The sequence below is a fragment of the Pagrus major genome, chromosome 7 (assembly GCF_040436345.1).
Source record: "Pagrus major chromosome 7, Pma_NU_1.0".
Taxonomy (NCBI): Eukaryota; Metazoa; Chordata; class Actinopteri; order Spariformes; family Sparidae; genus Pagrus; species Pagrus major.
In genome coordinates, this window is record NC_133221.1 from 33638574 (window position 1) to 33656696 (window position 18123).

Sequence of the window (18123 nt, forward strand, 5' to 3'; positions counted from 1 at the left end):
CTGCCAGCCTGGTCATCTCACCCACATCACCACCTGAACCCACTATTGTAAACAAACCTTTTGCTCCCTGAAGTCTGTCTCCGGTCTCTGCATTTGGGTCTACTGAAAGAACTCCAACGTAACACACACAAAGAACAGAGCTCAGAGGATGATGCATTTATTTGGGATTTTTTTAACATAGTTTCACTATATTACATTTGTTGATAATCACAACCTTATTAGACCCTTATTAGACATACAGAGATTAATTAGTGACAAATAAAAACAGACCCCCTGTTTGTCTTGACCAGTACAATTCTACACTTCTGACAAACATCTCCAGTAAAATGTACTTACAAATTGCATGGCAGAAAAAGTGGCAATAGAATTAAACATCAACTGTCCTCTCAGTGTGTGACTACATTTCTCAGGCCTGGTAGCCCACCATCATCTCAGATGCTTGCACTGTGCAAGCATAAGTCACGTTGTAACTGATGGAAGAATATGGAATTTGGTTAATCGTGGTGCCATTGTGTCTCTAATATGAGATATAGTGAGGGTTAGATGCTGGAAGAACAGAATGTGACATCAGTTGTCTGGAAGACAGCACATCTTATCTCCCCAGCTGCTCAGTACAACAGTTCCTCCCTTCCACTGTGACCGAGATTTGGTGTAGGGAGGGGAAGAAGAACGTCTGCACACAGAAGTCTGTTACGTTGAGCGTGACCTCATTTTATCATGATGGCACTTTTTCTGCCATGCATATTATTATTTCATTTTGCTGGAGATGTTGATGAAGGTTCTCAGTCATCCAGGTCATGGTAATTCTAAGTGCTGTATCATAGGTAACTGGACTTGTTTCAGTTTCTTGAAGACGTTTCACCTCTCATCCAAGAGACTTCTTCAGTTCTAAATAACTGGAAGAGCTGCTGGCTTTTAAACTCTGTGTGGGAGTGTCCTTACAGAGTTGTTAAGGACACGTGAGCTCTGAGTTTCAGAGTCATTTGAGCCACTTGTGGATTGTTGCCGCAACCTGCTTTCATGTGGGTTGCTAAGGCTAGGTGAGCCCAGGTGTGAATGGTTGTTAAGCTGTCTGGGGAGAGAACTCAGTACTGCATTGTAGGTGGGTGATAAGTAATGTCTTAGGCCACCACCTCTGTTCAAAGACGGTCATTCCAGTTTGACATAGATGGATTCCTTTACTCCCCTTTCAAACCATCTGTCTTCTCCGGCCAAGATGTTGACACTGTTGTCCTCAAAGGAATGATTTTTTTCCTTCAGATGTAAGTGGACAGCAGGGGATGGCTTCCCCAGGCTACAGTCGGTAATACAATGGTCTGTCAATTACCTTTTCCAGTTTTTGCAGATATTCTATAACCTTCCAGTTAGTTAGAACTGAAGAAGCCTCTTGGATGAGAGGTGATGGAAGTCTTCAAGAAACTGAAACAGAAACTGAAGTCCAGTTGCTTATGACACAGCACTTAGAATTTACTGGAGATGTTTGTCAGAAGTATAGAATTGTACTGGTCCAGCCAAACAGGTGGTCTGATGTAATGTGTTGCTAATTAACCTCTACGAATGTCTAACAAGGGTCTAATAGGTAGGACATAAAGATGATCTTTGCTTAATTTTACAGGACAGTTTTCCAGTAATTTGTCATTAATTAACCTCAAAAAAAGTCCAATAAGGTGCAAACAAGGTTGTGATTATCAACAAATGTAATAAAGTGAAACTATGTAAATAAAGCCCAAATAAATGCATCATCCTCTGAGCTCTGTTCTTTGTGTGACCATTATTGATATGGCACTACATTCGTTAAATGATGGCCTTGATGGCCTTTTGGTAACATTAAGTGTGGTGTCTACAGTATTATTTGTTAGTAGGGGCAGTGTCTAATGAATATATTTTGTATCTGATATGGAATTACATTTTATTATTGCATGATCTTGTATCTGATAGTATATGAGAATCTCCTATTTGGTTTCTAATTAGAGTATAATTTGGTATAGTAGTCTAAGTATACACATTTTAGGTCTAATAATGCATTATGCAGTTTCTTATTTAAGCGTGCTTTTGGTGTAATGGTCTGTAACTAGGGTATAACTTTGTATACTTTTATTTCTATTTTTTGTCTAATTTGATATAAAATTTGACTTGTTACATTTTACTAGTAGGGTATAACAGTGTCATTTCTAATAAAGACCATATCGTTTCTAGTTTTTGCCTAATTTCATACCAATTATGGCTCATTGTGTCTTATTAGTTTACTTAGGGTATAACTGTCTTTGTTTACTGCCTAATAAAGACCATAATAGTTCTATTTAGTCTAATTTGACAAAAAGAAGGGCTTATTACGTTTTACTAGTGTACACTAAAAGAAAGTGCGACCAAAATGTGTTTGCTTTTTAAATAAAAAAGTTTTGCAAATGCTCAAACTGACAGTAAAAGGAGCCCAGATTCCTGTGGTAACCCTGTGTTTATACTACTGGTTTATTACATTAAGGGGAAGGTACCACAGTAGTTGTAACAGTGTCTAAACTGACTACGACATAAAAATGACTTACCAATAAAATGTTCTCTTCCTTTCCTTAGTCTTGGGTTGTCTGCAAAAACACACAAAAAGTAACATTAACTGTGAGCACACTGAACAGATGATATATGATCAGATCCAAAGTCCCCCACAAACAGACTCACCAAACACAATGAGGCGGGTGTGGGTGTCTGTGGATCCCAGAGGATTCTGTGCTGTGCAGCGGAACATGGAGCCGTTGAGCTCAGCAGGAACTCTATCCAGGACGAGTTCCCTTCCATTGTGCTCATCGCTGCCATCTAGCAGAGGGCCACCGACCTTGGTCCAAGTGAACATGGGCTCAGGGAAGACCTCGCTCTGTGGACATACACAGGTGTGTCGGAAGGGAGCTGCAGGGTCAGGTCATAATGTGAGCTGAGAAAACAAGGTGTGAGAACACCTGCAGCAGTCTCTGAACCTCCTTCTTAACCTGTAACAATGCACTGAAGCAGATTGGTGGGCGGCACTGGATCAGCAATCACATCTGTTTAAATGTTATATGTGAAGCTTCTATTGGTTTCTCTCTCATCTCATTATCTGCCGCTTTTTCCGTGAGAGTCGCGGGGATGTTACCCCCCTCTTATCCGCCTTTCAGGGGGTTGCGGGGGTTACTGGAGCCAATCCCAGTTACTCTTTGGGCGAAGGCCAGGGTACACCCCTGGGCGAGTCACCAGCTCATCACAGGGCCCTTTCTGATGGCAGAGGCTGCCACTTAGGGTGCCATCTGCACATCAGGAGCAATTTTGGGGTTCAGTATCTTGCTCAAGGATACTTCGACATGTAGCTCAGGGGAGCCGGGATTCGAACCAGTGACCTTCTGATCGCTAGTTACCTGCTCTACCCACTGAGCTACAGCTTGGTGCTTTTTCTAAACAGAGTGATATGCAGTCATCCACATTTGACCTTGTTGTACAGAAAATGATGCTCATAATTTGTCTACTGTGAACTACGTTAAGGTTGATTTCCCATCCGGATAGGAGGCAACCCTGACTATAACATGTACTGGATCCACTCTCAAAGGGCTGTTCACACCAAGAACAATCAAAATGTTGCGTGTGGTGTGAGGAGGACCAGGTGAAATGGAGAGGCAGAGCCGCTGCTTAGCTGTTGAGAGCCAGGGAGTTCTGGAGTAGATAGGTGTTGGCAGAGCTTGGATTTTGCTTTAAATTGGAGCCATTTACTGATGGCAGGAGGGCTCAGAGATGACTTGTTTTAAACTCTTGGCATTAAAAAAAAGGATTTATCCTATTATCTCTTATTTTTCAAACTTTTAGCAGCAAGTGGCAGAAGTGCCAAGCTCCACCATCAGGTGTAATGTGCTTTGTTTTGTCTCTCTCTGTTCTGTTGACTGTTGACTGCAGGGGAATGAATGAATGAATGAACTGACCACACACAGACACACAAGGAATAACACCCTTGTTGCCTGCTGTTGCTTGCTGGCTTAAGGCTAATGTACAGTAAGGTACCTAACCCTAAGATGTGCCAGTCACATGCTACACAGATATAACATAATTCATCTGGACACATTATTATAGTGTAATGTATCCCAAGGTTACAATACAGATAAATCTCAGTGATTGAATATCTCATGCTTGATTAGGGCAAATAAATACATCTGCACTCACAAATTTTATTATAAAGACAAATAGCATCTCAAAAACCAACCATTTCCTTGAAAGAAGCAGTATGGAGAGTTTTAACATTGTCCCTGCTTCCTACAGCTTCACTGCATCAAATGTCACACTGTAACTAAAATCTCTGCTAGTTGATTTCCAAAGTGGACAGAAAGGAGCTGAAACCAATTGCTGCCTGGAAGGAAGGAACTCAGTCCAAAAACTTGTGGTACACTTCGAACAGGGAAAGCTCTGGAAAATAAGAAGGCACTCATCTGACAACTTTTTAGAGAGCTACTATTTTTGGAAACTTACTGCTGAAGGTCCCAGCTGGAAACCCTGGACAGTGATCCGCACTGTGTCTCCCACCTTGGCCTTATTGGGGCTCATGGTCAGCTTGGGTCCTCTGGGAGCAGCTGATAGAAAAGTAAAATACCATGTTGAACATGTAACATGTTGAACTGCCATCGTGAAGATGTTTTAAAAACAAGATGTATGAATAATAGGAAAGTCATAACAGCACATACAGTACCGATGAGGTACTGGTATAAACCACCTACGGTGAAGCACTACAAACTGCTAAAACTACAAGAAGCTTCATTATGGCTTTTCAGACACCTGCGGGTGACGTCACAGTGGCTCTGTCCACTATTTTTTTTACTCCATCTAGTATGTATGACTTCAGTACTTACAGAATATTCTAAATATTATAAGAAGGTGGTCTGAGTAATAGTGTTGGGAAAGGGAACTGACTGACCCTAAACCCTAAACCACTAAATCACTGCTTCAATCACAAGAACTCTGACAACCTTGGACAACCTTTCTGGAGTACATCCTTAAATCCACACACAGTCATTTTAAATATGTGGAACTTTAGAGTGCTTCAAGACTGCCCTGCATCCTTACAACATGTGCCTCAAGAAATTTCAGTAGGTTAAGTTGAGGCTACACTTAACTGTTGACTTATAAAAACCATGGAGCGTTCACTCAGTTTAATAATTCTGTTCTGGTTTATTAATTTTACAGTAAACAAAAATCTAACCATTTGTAATTATGTTGTATAAAGACAGCAGCAGAGAGAGACATTAATGAAATGAGATTAAAATAGAAGATTATTAAAGTATTTTATCCAGTATGCAAAACAATTATTAGCACTAGCATCTATCGACCAAACTGCAACAATGAGTTTCTCCAAACAACCCAGGCCGCAAGAATAGTTTCAATGGGCTAAAAAGCACTGACTGTACAATGTGGGGAGATTTTCTGGGGACTCTCTACAATCTGCAAGATGATGGTCACATGAATGTCAAGCTTATTTGCTAGCATATCAAAGTCCCCTTCTGTGGTTGGAAAATTGGCTTCAAAGCCTGGGGCACTTCCTGAGGGCTTGGGAGGTCCTCTTCCATGGAGCCCACTATGTTGCACCATATCTTTCTATCGTAGCCCAGACTGGACAAACCAAGCACTTTTATGTTTTAGCGGCCATTGTAGGATCTCCTACACAGTCGGAAGGGGACAGTGAAGGAAGGGGCATTCAGTTGGTCGAAATCTGCAACGTTGCCACGAGACTGCACTAGATCCTCCACACTAGCCCTTTAAATGATGGTTTCAAAATCTGATTTACTGGATATTATGTTTGCATGAATATTCATGAAGGGAATAATGACATATTTTTGAGGGAGGTTGTCTTGCCACAATTCTTTATTTAGTTTAAAATGATTGCACTGATTGGAAACACTGCTGCTCATCAATCAACATGTTACACAATTTTCAATTTGAGTTTTGATTGCACTTTTTTGATAATTAATGCCTTACAGTACAAGCATTCACACATATGAACAAATATGAAAACGTACCAGTCAAAGGATTTGTTTGTTCAGTTTTTCACAGCACTATCCCTGCAGTAAGTCTGATATCATATAAAACCTAAGCTTAGCCAGAGTGTAGGTTCATAACTCACCCAGTGTGACCTCTGCCTGCATGGGCATAGACAGAGCTGGGTGGTTGACCTCACAGCTGAACAAAGCCTCGTTGTCCAGCTGAGGGTTGAGGCTCCAGGTCAGCATGGCTCTGACCTCCACAGTGCCATCACCTGCCACCTGCTGCCAGTGCTGGAAGTAGTAGAGTGGGTCGCTGCTCTGAACCCAGCGGGGAAACTCTCGGCTCACCACTGTTTCGGGGATCACCTCGGTGGTTGACTTGGGGTCTGACTTGGACTCTTGCTCTTGCCCCTGTTTGGGGCCATCGGGGCCGTCTTGGCCCAGCCGAGCCAGCTTCCCCTCTTGTTCCAGCAGGGACAAGGACTTTTGGACTTTGGTGTCATCAATGTCTCGACTTGTGAGGACCTGGGAGCTCCAGAGCCCTGCCAGGCTCCTGCCCTGGAACTTTTCTGGACCTGGGTCCTTGCTTTGGTCCCCCCCTGATGAGGAAGACCGGGCAGTTGGAACCACATCAATAAGCTCACCATCCCGCTTGAAGTACACCTGAAAGGCAGAGACAAAGGCAGGTGAGCAAATCATGAAGACAGGGGATACAGTACAGAGGTGATTTACAGCGGCTCTGTCCAGGACTATGACTCCGGGGATAAGAAGACACAATAGGTGGGGACAGGAGAGGCATGAAGCGGGAGAGGGGAGAGAGAGAGTCGGACATCAGCAGCAGGTGAAAACGGCGTTAGAGTGGAATATTTTCATATCTTACTCTGTGAACTGCAGATTTATTTGGACCAATCCAGAGGTGATTGTTGAAAGACAAACCAACACTGTTCTGGTGACTTTGATTCAGTTTCTGAATGAAGTGTGTTTTTTATGATGATTTAACAAGGCAATTAAGCTAAGTTTCATTGAAAGAGAGAAACTTGAATTCAGAGGGTGTACAGTTGTATTTTTCAGTTTATAAGGAAAATAGGTGTGAAAATATTTCCTCTCTTGACATTTTGGAAGTTTATTTAATTCATTTATTACACTAAAGGCTAAGAGAGCTTGTGAAACTCGCCTGGCATGTCATAGCTGATTAGCATGCTAACCTTAGTAGATACTGTATCTCTGCAACACAGTACAAAGACGTCTTTGACAGAATGTCAACACAGTTTTTTCTTCACATTCTGTTGATAATCATTCATTTTGAATGTTTTAAACAAAAAATCTGGCCATGCCTTACAAATTGCCCCCGTAAACATTTATATGATCATGAGCTGCTCTGAACTAGCCTTGAATAGGGCAACCTTGTGGCTCTGAACAGATTTAACATAATAAAGTATGCCACACTTAATTTTTTTCAAAATGTACACATTCACTGGACAAAAGAAGAAAACTACTTAGTCAATGTTTTGTCATGTGTGCATAATTAAAATCTCACATTTGCAGAAATGTTCATTTCTGGACGATGCACTTATTTGATTTTAAAAGCCTTTATCGGCTGATACCAATACCCCTTTTCACACAGAGAGGAAGATGATGATTCCCAGTTGAACTTCAACAATTCTGTCAAGAGGAGTGGTTCAAAATTCAGCCAGAGTATGACCAGAAGCTTGTGAGGTGAAAATGGCCAAGGGACATTTAAGCAAAAAATCCAGCAGATTTGGTCAAATTTTCAGAAGACCTATAATAAATTCATTACTGTGTGGGCATGTGTGGACTTGTAATCAGTTGTCTTAACACAGTGCTGTTTTTGGTTTAAAGCCAACCCTCTCACTGGGTTCCCACCAACCATGTATGTACAGGCTTATTTCATTACACTCAAAACGTGACTATATTATGTGCTTAACATTTTCATTACATTACAAACAGAATTTCTCACTTTCTCTTATATTATCTGTTTTTATACAACCTCTGACACACTTCTGGGCAACAATCATTCAGTCAACAATCATTTAAAGCAAATTAATAGTGACATTATCTCCATAATCCATACACAGAAATATAAATAATCTACATACATAAACAATAAAGCTGTGCTCTTGCTGTACATTATGATGTATTAATTCATATTTATCTGTGAGTCATGTAGCTCCTCTTCGTTTCACTGATATGTGTGTCTCACTCATGACGAGTAAAGCCACTTTTTAATGGATTTTTATTTTATCACATATACAGCTGTCATCTAATCCCCCGTACATTTTTCACAGAGGTCACAGAGTGTACAGACCAAAGCTTTAGCTGCAGCATCAAGTTGGAGCATTGTTCTCTTTTGATTTTTTGTCTTAGAGCGCTAAACATTTCAAATCCAGCAGTGTTCCCAATTTCATTCTGCATTGAAAGTACTGTTCTCCTCCTTCACTGTATCAGGATTTCCAAAAGATTGTTTTTCATCATCATAAATGGATGAAAGGATGGATCATGAAGTTGTCCTTTATAGCACGCAAAGAGGTGAAACAAATTTGATTATGGAGACTGAGACCTTCAAGACAGATAAAGAGTAAAAGGCTGCATCTCACCATGGGAGCTGGCTTTGCCCCCGTAACAATGCAAACCAGAGTGAAGTTCTGGGCCTCATAGCGACTGAAAGGAGCCGGGCTGTTGGCTGCCACCACAGAGATAGACTTGGGAGGTACTGCAGAGAAAATACACAAGGCAGTCAAAGATGAAATTCATATCTAATATCTAATAATTAGAAAATCTGGTTAAGTGATGAGTCAGTATGCTGGTGATGTCTTCCATCAAAGAAATACATTTTGGGGAATGTGTTGATTTGCTTTCCTTTTGAGAGTACAAATGGATCTCAACCTCATGCAGATCTGGAGTCAGGACTTCATGTTTGTTTAATTCAAATGGGTTTTATTGGTAGAACTGAAACAGTGCTGCTTGAAAGTATGTGAACCCCTTGAGCAGTTTAGATGTTTCTGTTGTTTTACCATAATTTCCTATTTTATCATCACCAGTTTTTATATATGAAATGTCAGATTTGTGTTTATCAATTGCATGTACTTGTTTAGTGGGACTTGTTTAAGTAGCCCAAAAACTACATGAAACATGGAATTAGTGTATGTGCAAAAGTAAGTGAACCCCCAGCTGCATTGGTAAAGTCAAGCAGGTAACACTCAGGTGAAACACATTTGGGTGCTTAATTAATCATTTAAGCAGACCAATGAAATGAGACATCCTTGGGAAAGGGTTTGCCCAGCACTAATTAAAAGAGAGGAAACCAACCAAACCACTGTAGTTCAATACAGATCAACAATGCAGAGAGGAAAGGAGATATCTGAGGACATGAGGAAGAGGGTAGTGACAGCCCATCAGTCTGGGGAGGGCCTCTGCTCTCATAAAAGAACAAAGCTGCCCGTTTCAACTTTGCCAGAGAGCACTTGGACAAACCAGGTGCCTTCTGGAAGTCCATTCTCTGGACAGATGAGTCAAAAATAGAATTATTTGGTCAAAATCAAAACCACCATGTTTGGAGAAAAGCCAACACTGCATATCAAGAAAAGAACCTCCTCCCAACAGTGAAGCATGGTGGTGGAAATGTGAAGGTCTGGGGCTGCTTTTCTGCTTCTGGACCTGGATGACTCCATATTATCCAGGGAACCATGAATTCTCAGGCCGATCAACAAATTCTTGACCAGAATCTCCTACCATCAGTCAGGGAGTTGAAGCTGGGACGAAAATGGATTATGCAACAAGACAATGACCCAAAGCATTCCAGCAAAACTACAAAGCAATGGCTGCAGAGAAAGAGGATTCGTACTATGGATTGGCCCAGTCAAAGTCCGGACCTTAATCCAATTGAAATGTTGTGGTGAGACCTGAAGAAGTTGGTACATGCCAGATGTCCCTCCAACCTCTCTCAACTGGCTGAGTTCTGCAAGGAGGAATTGGCAAATCCCCATAAGCAGATGCGAGAGACTGGTTAACGGTTACAGAAGACGTTTGGTTGAAGTAATGGCTGCAAAAGGAGGAACCACAAGCTACTAACTAAAAGGGTTCACATACTTTTGTTTTTGTGAAATAAAGTACTTAGGTTTTTTTTTAAGGTTATTTTAATGTTTTTTTTACAAAAACAGTGATCGTGTCTGGATGGTTCACAAACTTTCAAGCGATCACTGTATATTGTGCACGCACACACACACACACACACACACACACACACACACACACACACACACACAGAGAGAGAGAGAGAGGGCCGCCCAGGTATATTAACGGCCACCCAAGTATACGCTACCAGTCAAAAGTTTCAACACACCTTCTCATTCAATGGTTTTTCTTTATTTTTATTATTTTCTACATTGTAGATCAATACTAAAGACATCAAAAATTTTAAAGGAACACATATGGAATTATGTAGTAAACAGAAAAGTGTTAAACTATCCAGAATATGTTTTATATTTTATATTCTTCAAAGTAGCCACCGCTGAGAACTAGATGATATCCACCTGAGAACTGCTAAAGCAAGTATAACAAGTCTGACATGCTCATATGGGAGTAAATTAACTATATATTTAGTACGATGATTGGAGGACTGGTATCCTAGAGTGCCATCATGGTGACTCACTCATTGCCCCTCTCTTCCTTTTTTTTTTTTGACATTAGGGGTGGACATAATTGTTTAATAATAATTTTCCTCTTTTTTCCCTTTTCCTTTCTTATTGAGTGGCAACAATGAATGAATGGAATAGGGCATCAATATTGGAGGGAACTGCAGATTGCGGTCCCCATGTCACATTTCTCGCATTAGGTCAAGATTAGGAAATGCGGGGAAGGGGGAGGGGGGAAGGGGGTGGAAGGGTGTATGCAGGAGGTATGGGAGGGATGATGAAGCCCAGTGTAAAGGGATGGGCTTCTCTGGGGTAACAGGTTTCTGTAATTATTCCCTGTGTTTTTTTTTTGTTTTTTTTCCTTTCCATTTTGTTTATTATTTTGGATCCCCGGTTCCCGGAATTAGCCTTAAGACTATTGGTCATGAAATGTGTAAAATAAAACCCTGTAAATTAGTTAATATAATCTGCAAATGCTGAAATTCTCAATACTTTCCTGGAATGTACAAGGTATTAATAAGAGCACTAAATATACAAGCTGCATTGAATTTCTAGATAGGAAAGGAATTGATATTGCTCTGCTTCAAGAAACTCACATAATGACATTAGATATAGGTAAATTAGATAACAGCAAATATGATGTTGTTTCATCTTCTCATTCTATCAATAGGACAAAGGGAGTGATGATTCTAATGCACAAGACTTTTAATTTTAATATAGCTGAGCAAGGAAATGACTCTGCTGGTAGAATTTCCTATGTCAAAGGTACTCTTGCTGATAAAAAGATGGCATTTATATCAGCCTATGCTCCCAACATCTTTGACCCTTCATTTTATGCGCAATTGACAAAGAAGTTACAAGACCTTTCAGACTGCTTAATCCTTTTAGGTTGTGATATGAATGCAGTGCTCGATCTTTCGATGGATAGGTCTGGAGGGCAGGCTGTTCAGAGTACAGCTAATCTAACACTGAGGAAAATGGTAGATACCGTTTCCCTGATTGATGTCTGGAGAACTTTCAACCCTCATACAAAACAGTACACTTTTTTCTCTGCGAGACACAGAACATATTCTAGAATAGACTATATTTTGGCGACGCCCAATGTGTCTCGCTGGGTCAAAAAAGTGGAGATAGTCTATACATCCTTATCTGACCATCACACCACCAAGTGTGGATTAGTATTTGAGAATAACCCCAAGCGTGCTTTAAGGTGGAAATGTAATTTAACTTTATTACAGGATACTAAGTTCTGTTAACATCTAAAATCAGAGCTTAATGCATTTATAAGTATAAATAAGAACTAAGTACTTGATGTAAAATACTTATGGGATGCAATCAAAGGAAGTATCCGTAACTATACAATTTCATATGCATCAGCACGCAATAGGACTCATCTCCAAGAATTAGCAAAGCTGGAGACCAGATTTTCATCCCTAATCTCTCAACAACAAAACAAGTACGACCAAGAGAGGGAAAAAGAATTAGGGGATGCTAAGGCTGAACTAAATGCATTTCTTATGCAAAGAGCAGAGTTTCTAGTTCATAGAGTGAGAGAAACCAAATATTTAAATGGAAATAGACCTAGCTCTGTTTTGTCAAGGTAAATACACTGCAACGATAAAAAAGCAGACATTGTCTCCATTAAAAACAGAGAGGGTGAAGTGGTATATGATTCTCTGAAAATTAATCATGAATTTAAGTTATTCTATCAACTGCTGTACTCATCAGAAGCAACTTTCACAAAAAATGATCTTGTTTCCTTTTTTGATGGCTTAAATTTACCCAAATTATCAGAGCAGCAAAGAAATCTACTGGATTCCCCATTTACTATTAATGAATTATATGAAGCAATTAAATGCATGAACCATGGCAAATCACCAGGCCTGGATGGAATCCCCCCTGAGCTGTATTTAAAATTCTGGGATGACTTGGGCCCATTTATCTTAGAAATGTTTCAACAAACCATCAAATTAGGATGCTTCAATAGAGACATAAATACAGCTATCATCACTCTGTTACACAAAAGAGACAAGGATAGCACCTTATGTTCCAGTTTTTGCCCTCTATCACTGCTTAATGCAGACGTCAAGCTTTATGCAAAGGTCTTGGCCCGAAGACTCGAGACAGTCCTGCCAACTCTGGTCCATCCCGACCAAACAGGTTTTGTAAAACAAAGATATGCATCTGATAATATGAGACGTCTTTTACACATTGTTGATGTTGGTACTAACATATTCTCACCTTGTGCAGTGCTGTCTGTAGACGCTGTAAAAGCCTTTGACAGGCTCGAATGGGAATATCTGTGGCATACTCTGGAAACTATGGGTTTTGGTGATAATTTCATTGGCATGCTTAAAACACTGTACTGTAACCCATCTGCTATGGTCATTACATCTAAACAATGCTCTAGACCTTTTACTATTGAAAGAGGAGCTCGCCAAGGGTGTCCAGTTTCTGCGCTGCTGTTCACATTATCTCTGGAACCCTTAGCAAAAAAAATCAGAAACTCAGATGAGGTAAAGCCAATAGCAGTGAGTAGAACTTATCATAAGACCTCTCTGTATGCAGACGATTTATTGTTATTTCTCAATGACGTGCTGTTTTCCCTCCCGGTCGCATTGAAGATTTTCCATAATTTTAGTTTAATATCTGGACATAAGATAAATCTGAACAAGTCCTCATTGCTTCCCTTGAATACCGCCACGAGCAATCTGCAGTTAGATGTGGGGATTCCAGTAGTTACACATTTTAAGTATCTTGGAATCGACATATATCCATCTCTTGGAAAAATTGTTTCTAAAAATTATAAGTGTCTAAAGAAATCAATATCTGATTAATTAAATAGATGGTCTGCATTATCAATTCCCCTCTCTACATGTATATCAGTGGTAAAGTCCCATATACTTCCCAAGGTTAATTTCTATGCAAATATGCTACATTTACCCACACCAGCTGGATTTTGGGAGAAGATACAGGGGCTGGCATTTAAATTCATATGGCAAAACCAGCACCCAAGAATTAGTAGGTCTACGCTTCAGAAGAGTAGGACCTCAGGAGGGCTCTCAGTACCTAACTTTGAAATTTATTTTCTATCCTTTGTGCTGAGATCTGTATCAAGGTGGTTTGACAAAAATGCAGACACACCTTGGGTGAACATAGAGAATCCCACTGTATCCCCATATACGCTTAAAGATGTTCTATTCTCTGGCTTCTCCCCAAAATTCTGTCAGAACAAATTTGGATCAATTATTGCAAACTCAATTCTAGTTTGGAATAACATAGCCAAATCAGTTAAATGGGACATAAAGTGGCCCTTAGATACTCCATTTTTTAGAAATAATTTATTACTTATAGGTGGTGGACCAATCATTTTCTCCTCTTGGCAAAATCAGGGAGTTCATACTTTGTCTGATATGTATAATGAAGATTGTCTTAGATCATTTCATGAACTTATACAAATCTATAATTTGCCCGGCACCTCTTTCTTTTTTTATCTACAGTTGCGCACAGCAATGCGTACATATGGTGTCCCATGGAATCAAACCCTAATAACTCATCCCCTAATGCATCTCTTGAACATTGTAAAAGTTAAAAAAGTGTGTCTCAAATATATAATGAGCTACGAGGAAGACTAACTGGACCCACAGGCAATGTTCTTGTCTGGAATATAGATACTAAAGATTTTGGCTCAGTATCAACTGGCAGAGAGTGTGGAGTAATATTCCACTAACATCCCATAATTATAATCATCAGTTAATTCACTATAAGCTAATACAAAGATACTATTTATCCCCAAGACGATGCTGCCAGATCCGTATCACTCAGAGCCCACTATGTCAGTTATGTCCTCACAAAGTGTTGGGCACATGCACATGATGTGGGAATGCCTTGGGGTCTATTCCTTTTGGCTCAGCATTTCGAACATTCTTCCTTGTTTAATCCAGACAAACATACCTTGTTTACCACATATATTGCTTTTAAATGATGATACTCTTCTGAATGGAAGGAAGGGAAGGGAAAAAGAGAGGGAAAGAAAAAGGGGAAGGAGGGGAGAGAAAGAAAGGGGGGGAAAAAAAGAAAAAAAACCCTCATGAATGTGTCTATGTACTGCTGTTGCTGTGTGTTTTATTTTGTTTTGTTCATTTATTATTTCATGTAACCGTCCATAATCAATGTTTTTTTTTTATTAAACATGTGTTTATTGATTTTTCAGTGACATAACAAAATCAAGAGGTGACAATTCGAGAGTCAAAACAGTGTCAAGTATAATAATAAGAAAAATAAAAATCAAATAAAATGAAATCAGATATGAATATGTTCACTTAAACAGAGATAAATTAAAGAAAACATCCCAGCATGCTACAAATTCACACAAGAAAAAAAACTCACAATTAGTAGACAATCAGGGTGGCTACTCTGGAATAGCTGTAAAAATCAATCCCTCAACATGTGCAAAAAATGTTTTATTAAACTTTGCAAGAGAACCATGTATCGAGCACCTAACTTCACAGACTGAAGGATGTCCCTGATCCAAGACGAGTGAGAAGGCGGCACAGGAGACTTCCACCTCAATAAAATCAAACGTCTAGCCAATAAGGAGACAAAGGCTACAAAGTCAGCTTTATATTTAGGAAGCTGCAAAGTAGGAGGTAAAACCCCAAACAAAGCGGTGCATGCTGTAGGATCAAATTGAACCCCGTACAAACAGAAATAGAATTAAATATCTGTGTCCAAAAATTAAGTAGTGAAGGGCAAGACCAAAACATATGGACATGGGTAGCTGGAACCTGATGACATCTAATGCACATGGGATCAACATCATTATAGATTTTGGAAAGCCTTACTTGAGTGACATGGGAACGATGTAGGATTTTGCACTGGGTCAGACCGTGTCTAGCACAAATAGATGAGGAGTGAACCCGACGCAAAATGGCATCCCACAGCTCCTCCAAGATCTCCTCCCCTAGATCCTCCTCCCATTTGGTTTTAATTTTATGTTGCGCAGTTAGCTGCAAAGAAGATTATATAGACGTGAAATAGCACCCTTAATGGTAGGAAATTGGATTAAAAAGGAGTCAATTAGAGAGGCCTCTGGGAGACCTGGGAAATTGGGGCTAAGATTGCGGATGAAACTACGAACTTGAAGATATCTAAAAAAAATGTTGCCTAGGCAAATGGAATTTCTCAGAGAGTTGTTGGAAGGATGCAAATGTACCAGCAATATACAAGTCCCTAAATGCCTTGATACCATAGTCAGACCACAAAGAAAAAGCCCCATCCATTAAGGAAGGATGAAAAACAGGGTTGGCTGATAAAGGTGCTAGGAGAGAGAAGGTCTGTGGACCAAAATAACTTCGAAATTGCTTCCAAATTTTAAAAGTGGATTTAACTAAGATATTACTGCAAAAAAGGGAGAGAGAAAAGCTAAGAGGAGCGTGGATGAGAGCAGTCAACGAAGCAGGTTTAGCAGAAAACATCTCCATACTCAGCAATGTAGGAGGAACTAATGCCCCCTCCAGAGAAATCCAAAGCTGAATTACTCTAAGGATGGAAGCCCAGTAATAAAACCTCAAGTTAGGAAGGGCCAAGCCCCCAAGGGTCCTCGGTCTCTGCAACAGCTCCTTTCGCAAACGAGGGACCTTCCTGTTCCATATAAACTCAGTGATTAATTTGTCTAATTTGTGAAAAAAAGACTGAGGGAGAAAGACAGGGATGCACTGGAAGAGATAAGACAATTTGGGGAGGATGTTCATCTTAACCGAATTAACCCTGGCCACGAGGGAAAGAGGCAACAGTGACCACCGTTGAAAGTCCTTCCGTATCTGATCTAACAAAGGGGCAAAATTATAATCAAACAAATCTTCAAATCGGTCTCTAATCTGGATACCAAGGTATTTAAAGCCAAATGGAACAATTTTGAATGGGAAACCCTGAGCAGCATCTTGGGCACCTTGATTTAAAGGAAACAGCTCACTCTTGTCCAAATTTAGGTTATAGCCTGAAATCTGACCAAATAAACTAAGGATGTCAAGAGCAGCTGGAACTGAGACAGAGAGATTGGACACATATAATAATAAGTCATCGGCATAGAGGGAGACCTTCTGTTCAAGACCATATCTTGTTATTCCAGTAATGTGTGGCTCTGAACGAAGCGCAATAGCCAGAGGTTCAATAGCAACAGCAAATAGAAGAGGACTCAGAGGACAGCCCTGACGAGTGGAGCAGTGCAAAGGGAAATAATCTGAATGGGTGTCATTAGTTCTGACTGAAGCCACAGGGGATGAATAGGGCAACTTAATCCAAGAAATGAACTCCTGGCCAAAACCAAATCTCTCCAAAGCGTAAAAAAGGTAATTCCACTCCACTCTGTCAGAAGCCCTCTCCGTGTCTAATGAGATCACGGCTTCCGGCTCCATTGACGTAGAAGGATTATAAACAACATTAAGAAGTCGTCTGAGATTAAAGAACCCATGTCTGTTCTGGACAAAACCTGTCTGATCAGGAGAGATTATCAAAGGCAAAACTGATTCCAGTCGCAGAGCTAATAATTTGGACAGAAGTTTTACATCAACGGATAAAAGACTGATTGGACGGTAACTTGAGCAGGACAGAGGGTCCTTATTCTTTTTTAAGAGTAATGATATGGAGGCCTGGTTTAGAGTCTGAGGTAATTTAGAAAGAGTAAGAGATTCATTGAACATTTCGATCAAAACTGGTGCAAATTTGTCAAAAAAGGTCTTGTAAAACTCGGTCGGACAACCGTCCGGGCCTGGACATTTTCCAGACTGCATAGAAAATGTTGCCCGTTCCAGGTCATCTATGGTTATTGGGCCCTCTAACCGCTCACCAGTATCAGAATCTACCCTAACCAACTCCAGTGAGTCAAAAAACCTATTCAGGGCTGACAGATCAGACTCGACCTCAGAAGTATATAAAAAGGAGTAAAACTGTTTAAACTGATCATTAATTTTTTAGGATCGGTTGTGATGCCAGAAGGAGTATGAATTTGTGGAATCTGCTGAGAGGAGGAAGCCTGTCGAAGCTGATGGGCCAAAAGTTTGGTTGCCTTATCCCCAGATTCATAATAACAATATTTAGCCTTAAATAAGAGCTCCTCAACCTCTTTTGTGGAAAGAACATCAAACTCAGCCTGAAGAGAGAGACGATCTTTATATATGTTAGGGGATGGGGAGGAAGCGTAGATATTATCAAGCTGGGAGATTCGTAACCTCAATTCCTTTAATTTCTTTTTCCTTTGTTTGTTCGCGTAGCTGCTGTATGAAATAATTTCACCTCTAACGTATGCTTTCAAAGTCTCCCAAAGAAGGGAGGCTGAGATCCCTGGAGTTCTGTTGGTAGTAAGAAAAAAGTCAATTTGATTAGAAACAAACTTAACAAAATCCTCATTAGATAGCAAGCGCGTATTGAGACGCCAAGGGGGGCACGTACGTTCGTGCTCCTGTATGAATAACTCCAGTGTGGTCGGAGCA

The 18123-nt window shown here is 40.2% G+C and overlaps 1 protein-coding gene across 1 annotated transcript in view; it reads right to left on the reverse strand.

Annotated features, from left to right (window-relative positions):
• Window positions 1-406: 406 nt before the first annotated feature.
• The window catches only part of LOC140999734 (immunoglobulin superfamily member 21-like), a 31328-nt gene continuing 13611 nt past the window's right edge, over window positions 407-18123 (reverse strand). Inside the window, exons 4-9 of the mRNA XM_073470253.1 lie at window positions 8597-8712; window positions 6122-6644; window positions 4477-4577; window positions 2674-2866; window positions 2544-2582; window positions 407-444 (exon numbers count right to left, since the gene is read on the reverse strand). Coding sequence (XP_073326354.1) covers window positions 407-444; window positions 2544-2582; window positions 2674-2866; window positions 4477-4577; window positions 6122-6644; window positions 8597-8712 — 1010 coding nt within the window. The remainder of the gene's footprint in view (window positions 445-2543; window positions 2583-2673; window positions 2867-4476; window positions 4578-6121; window positions 6645-8596; window positions 8713-18123) is intronic.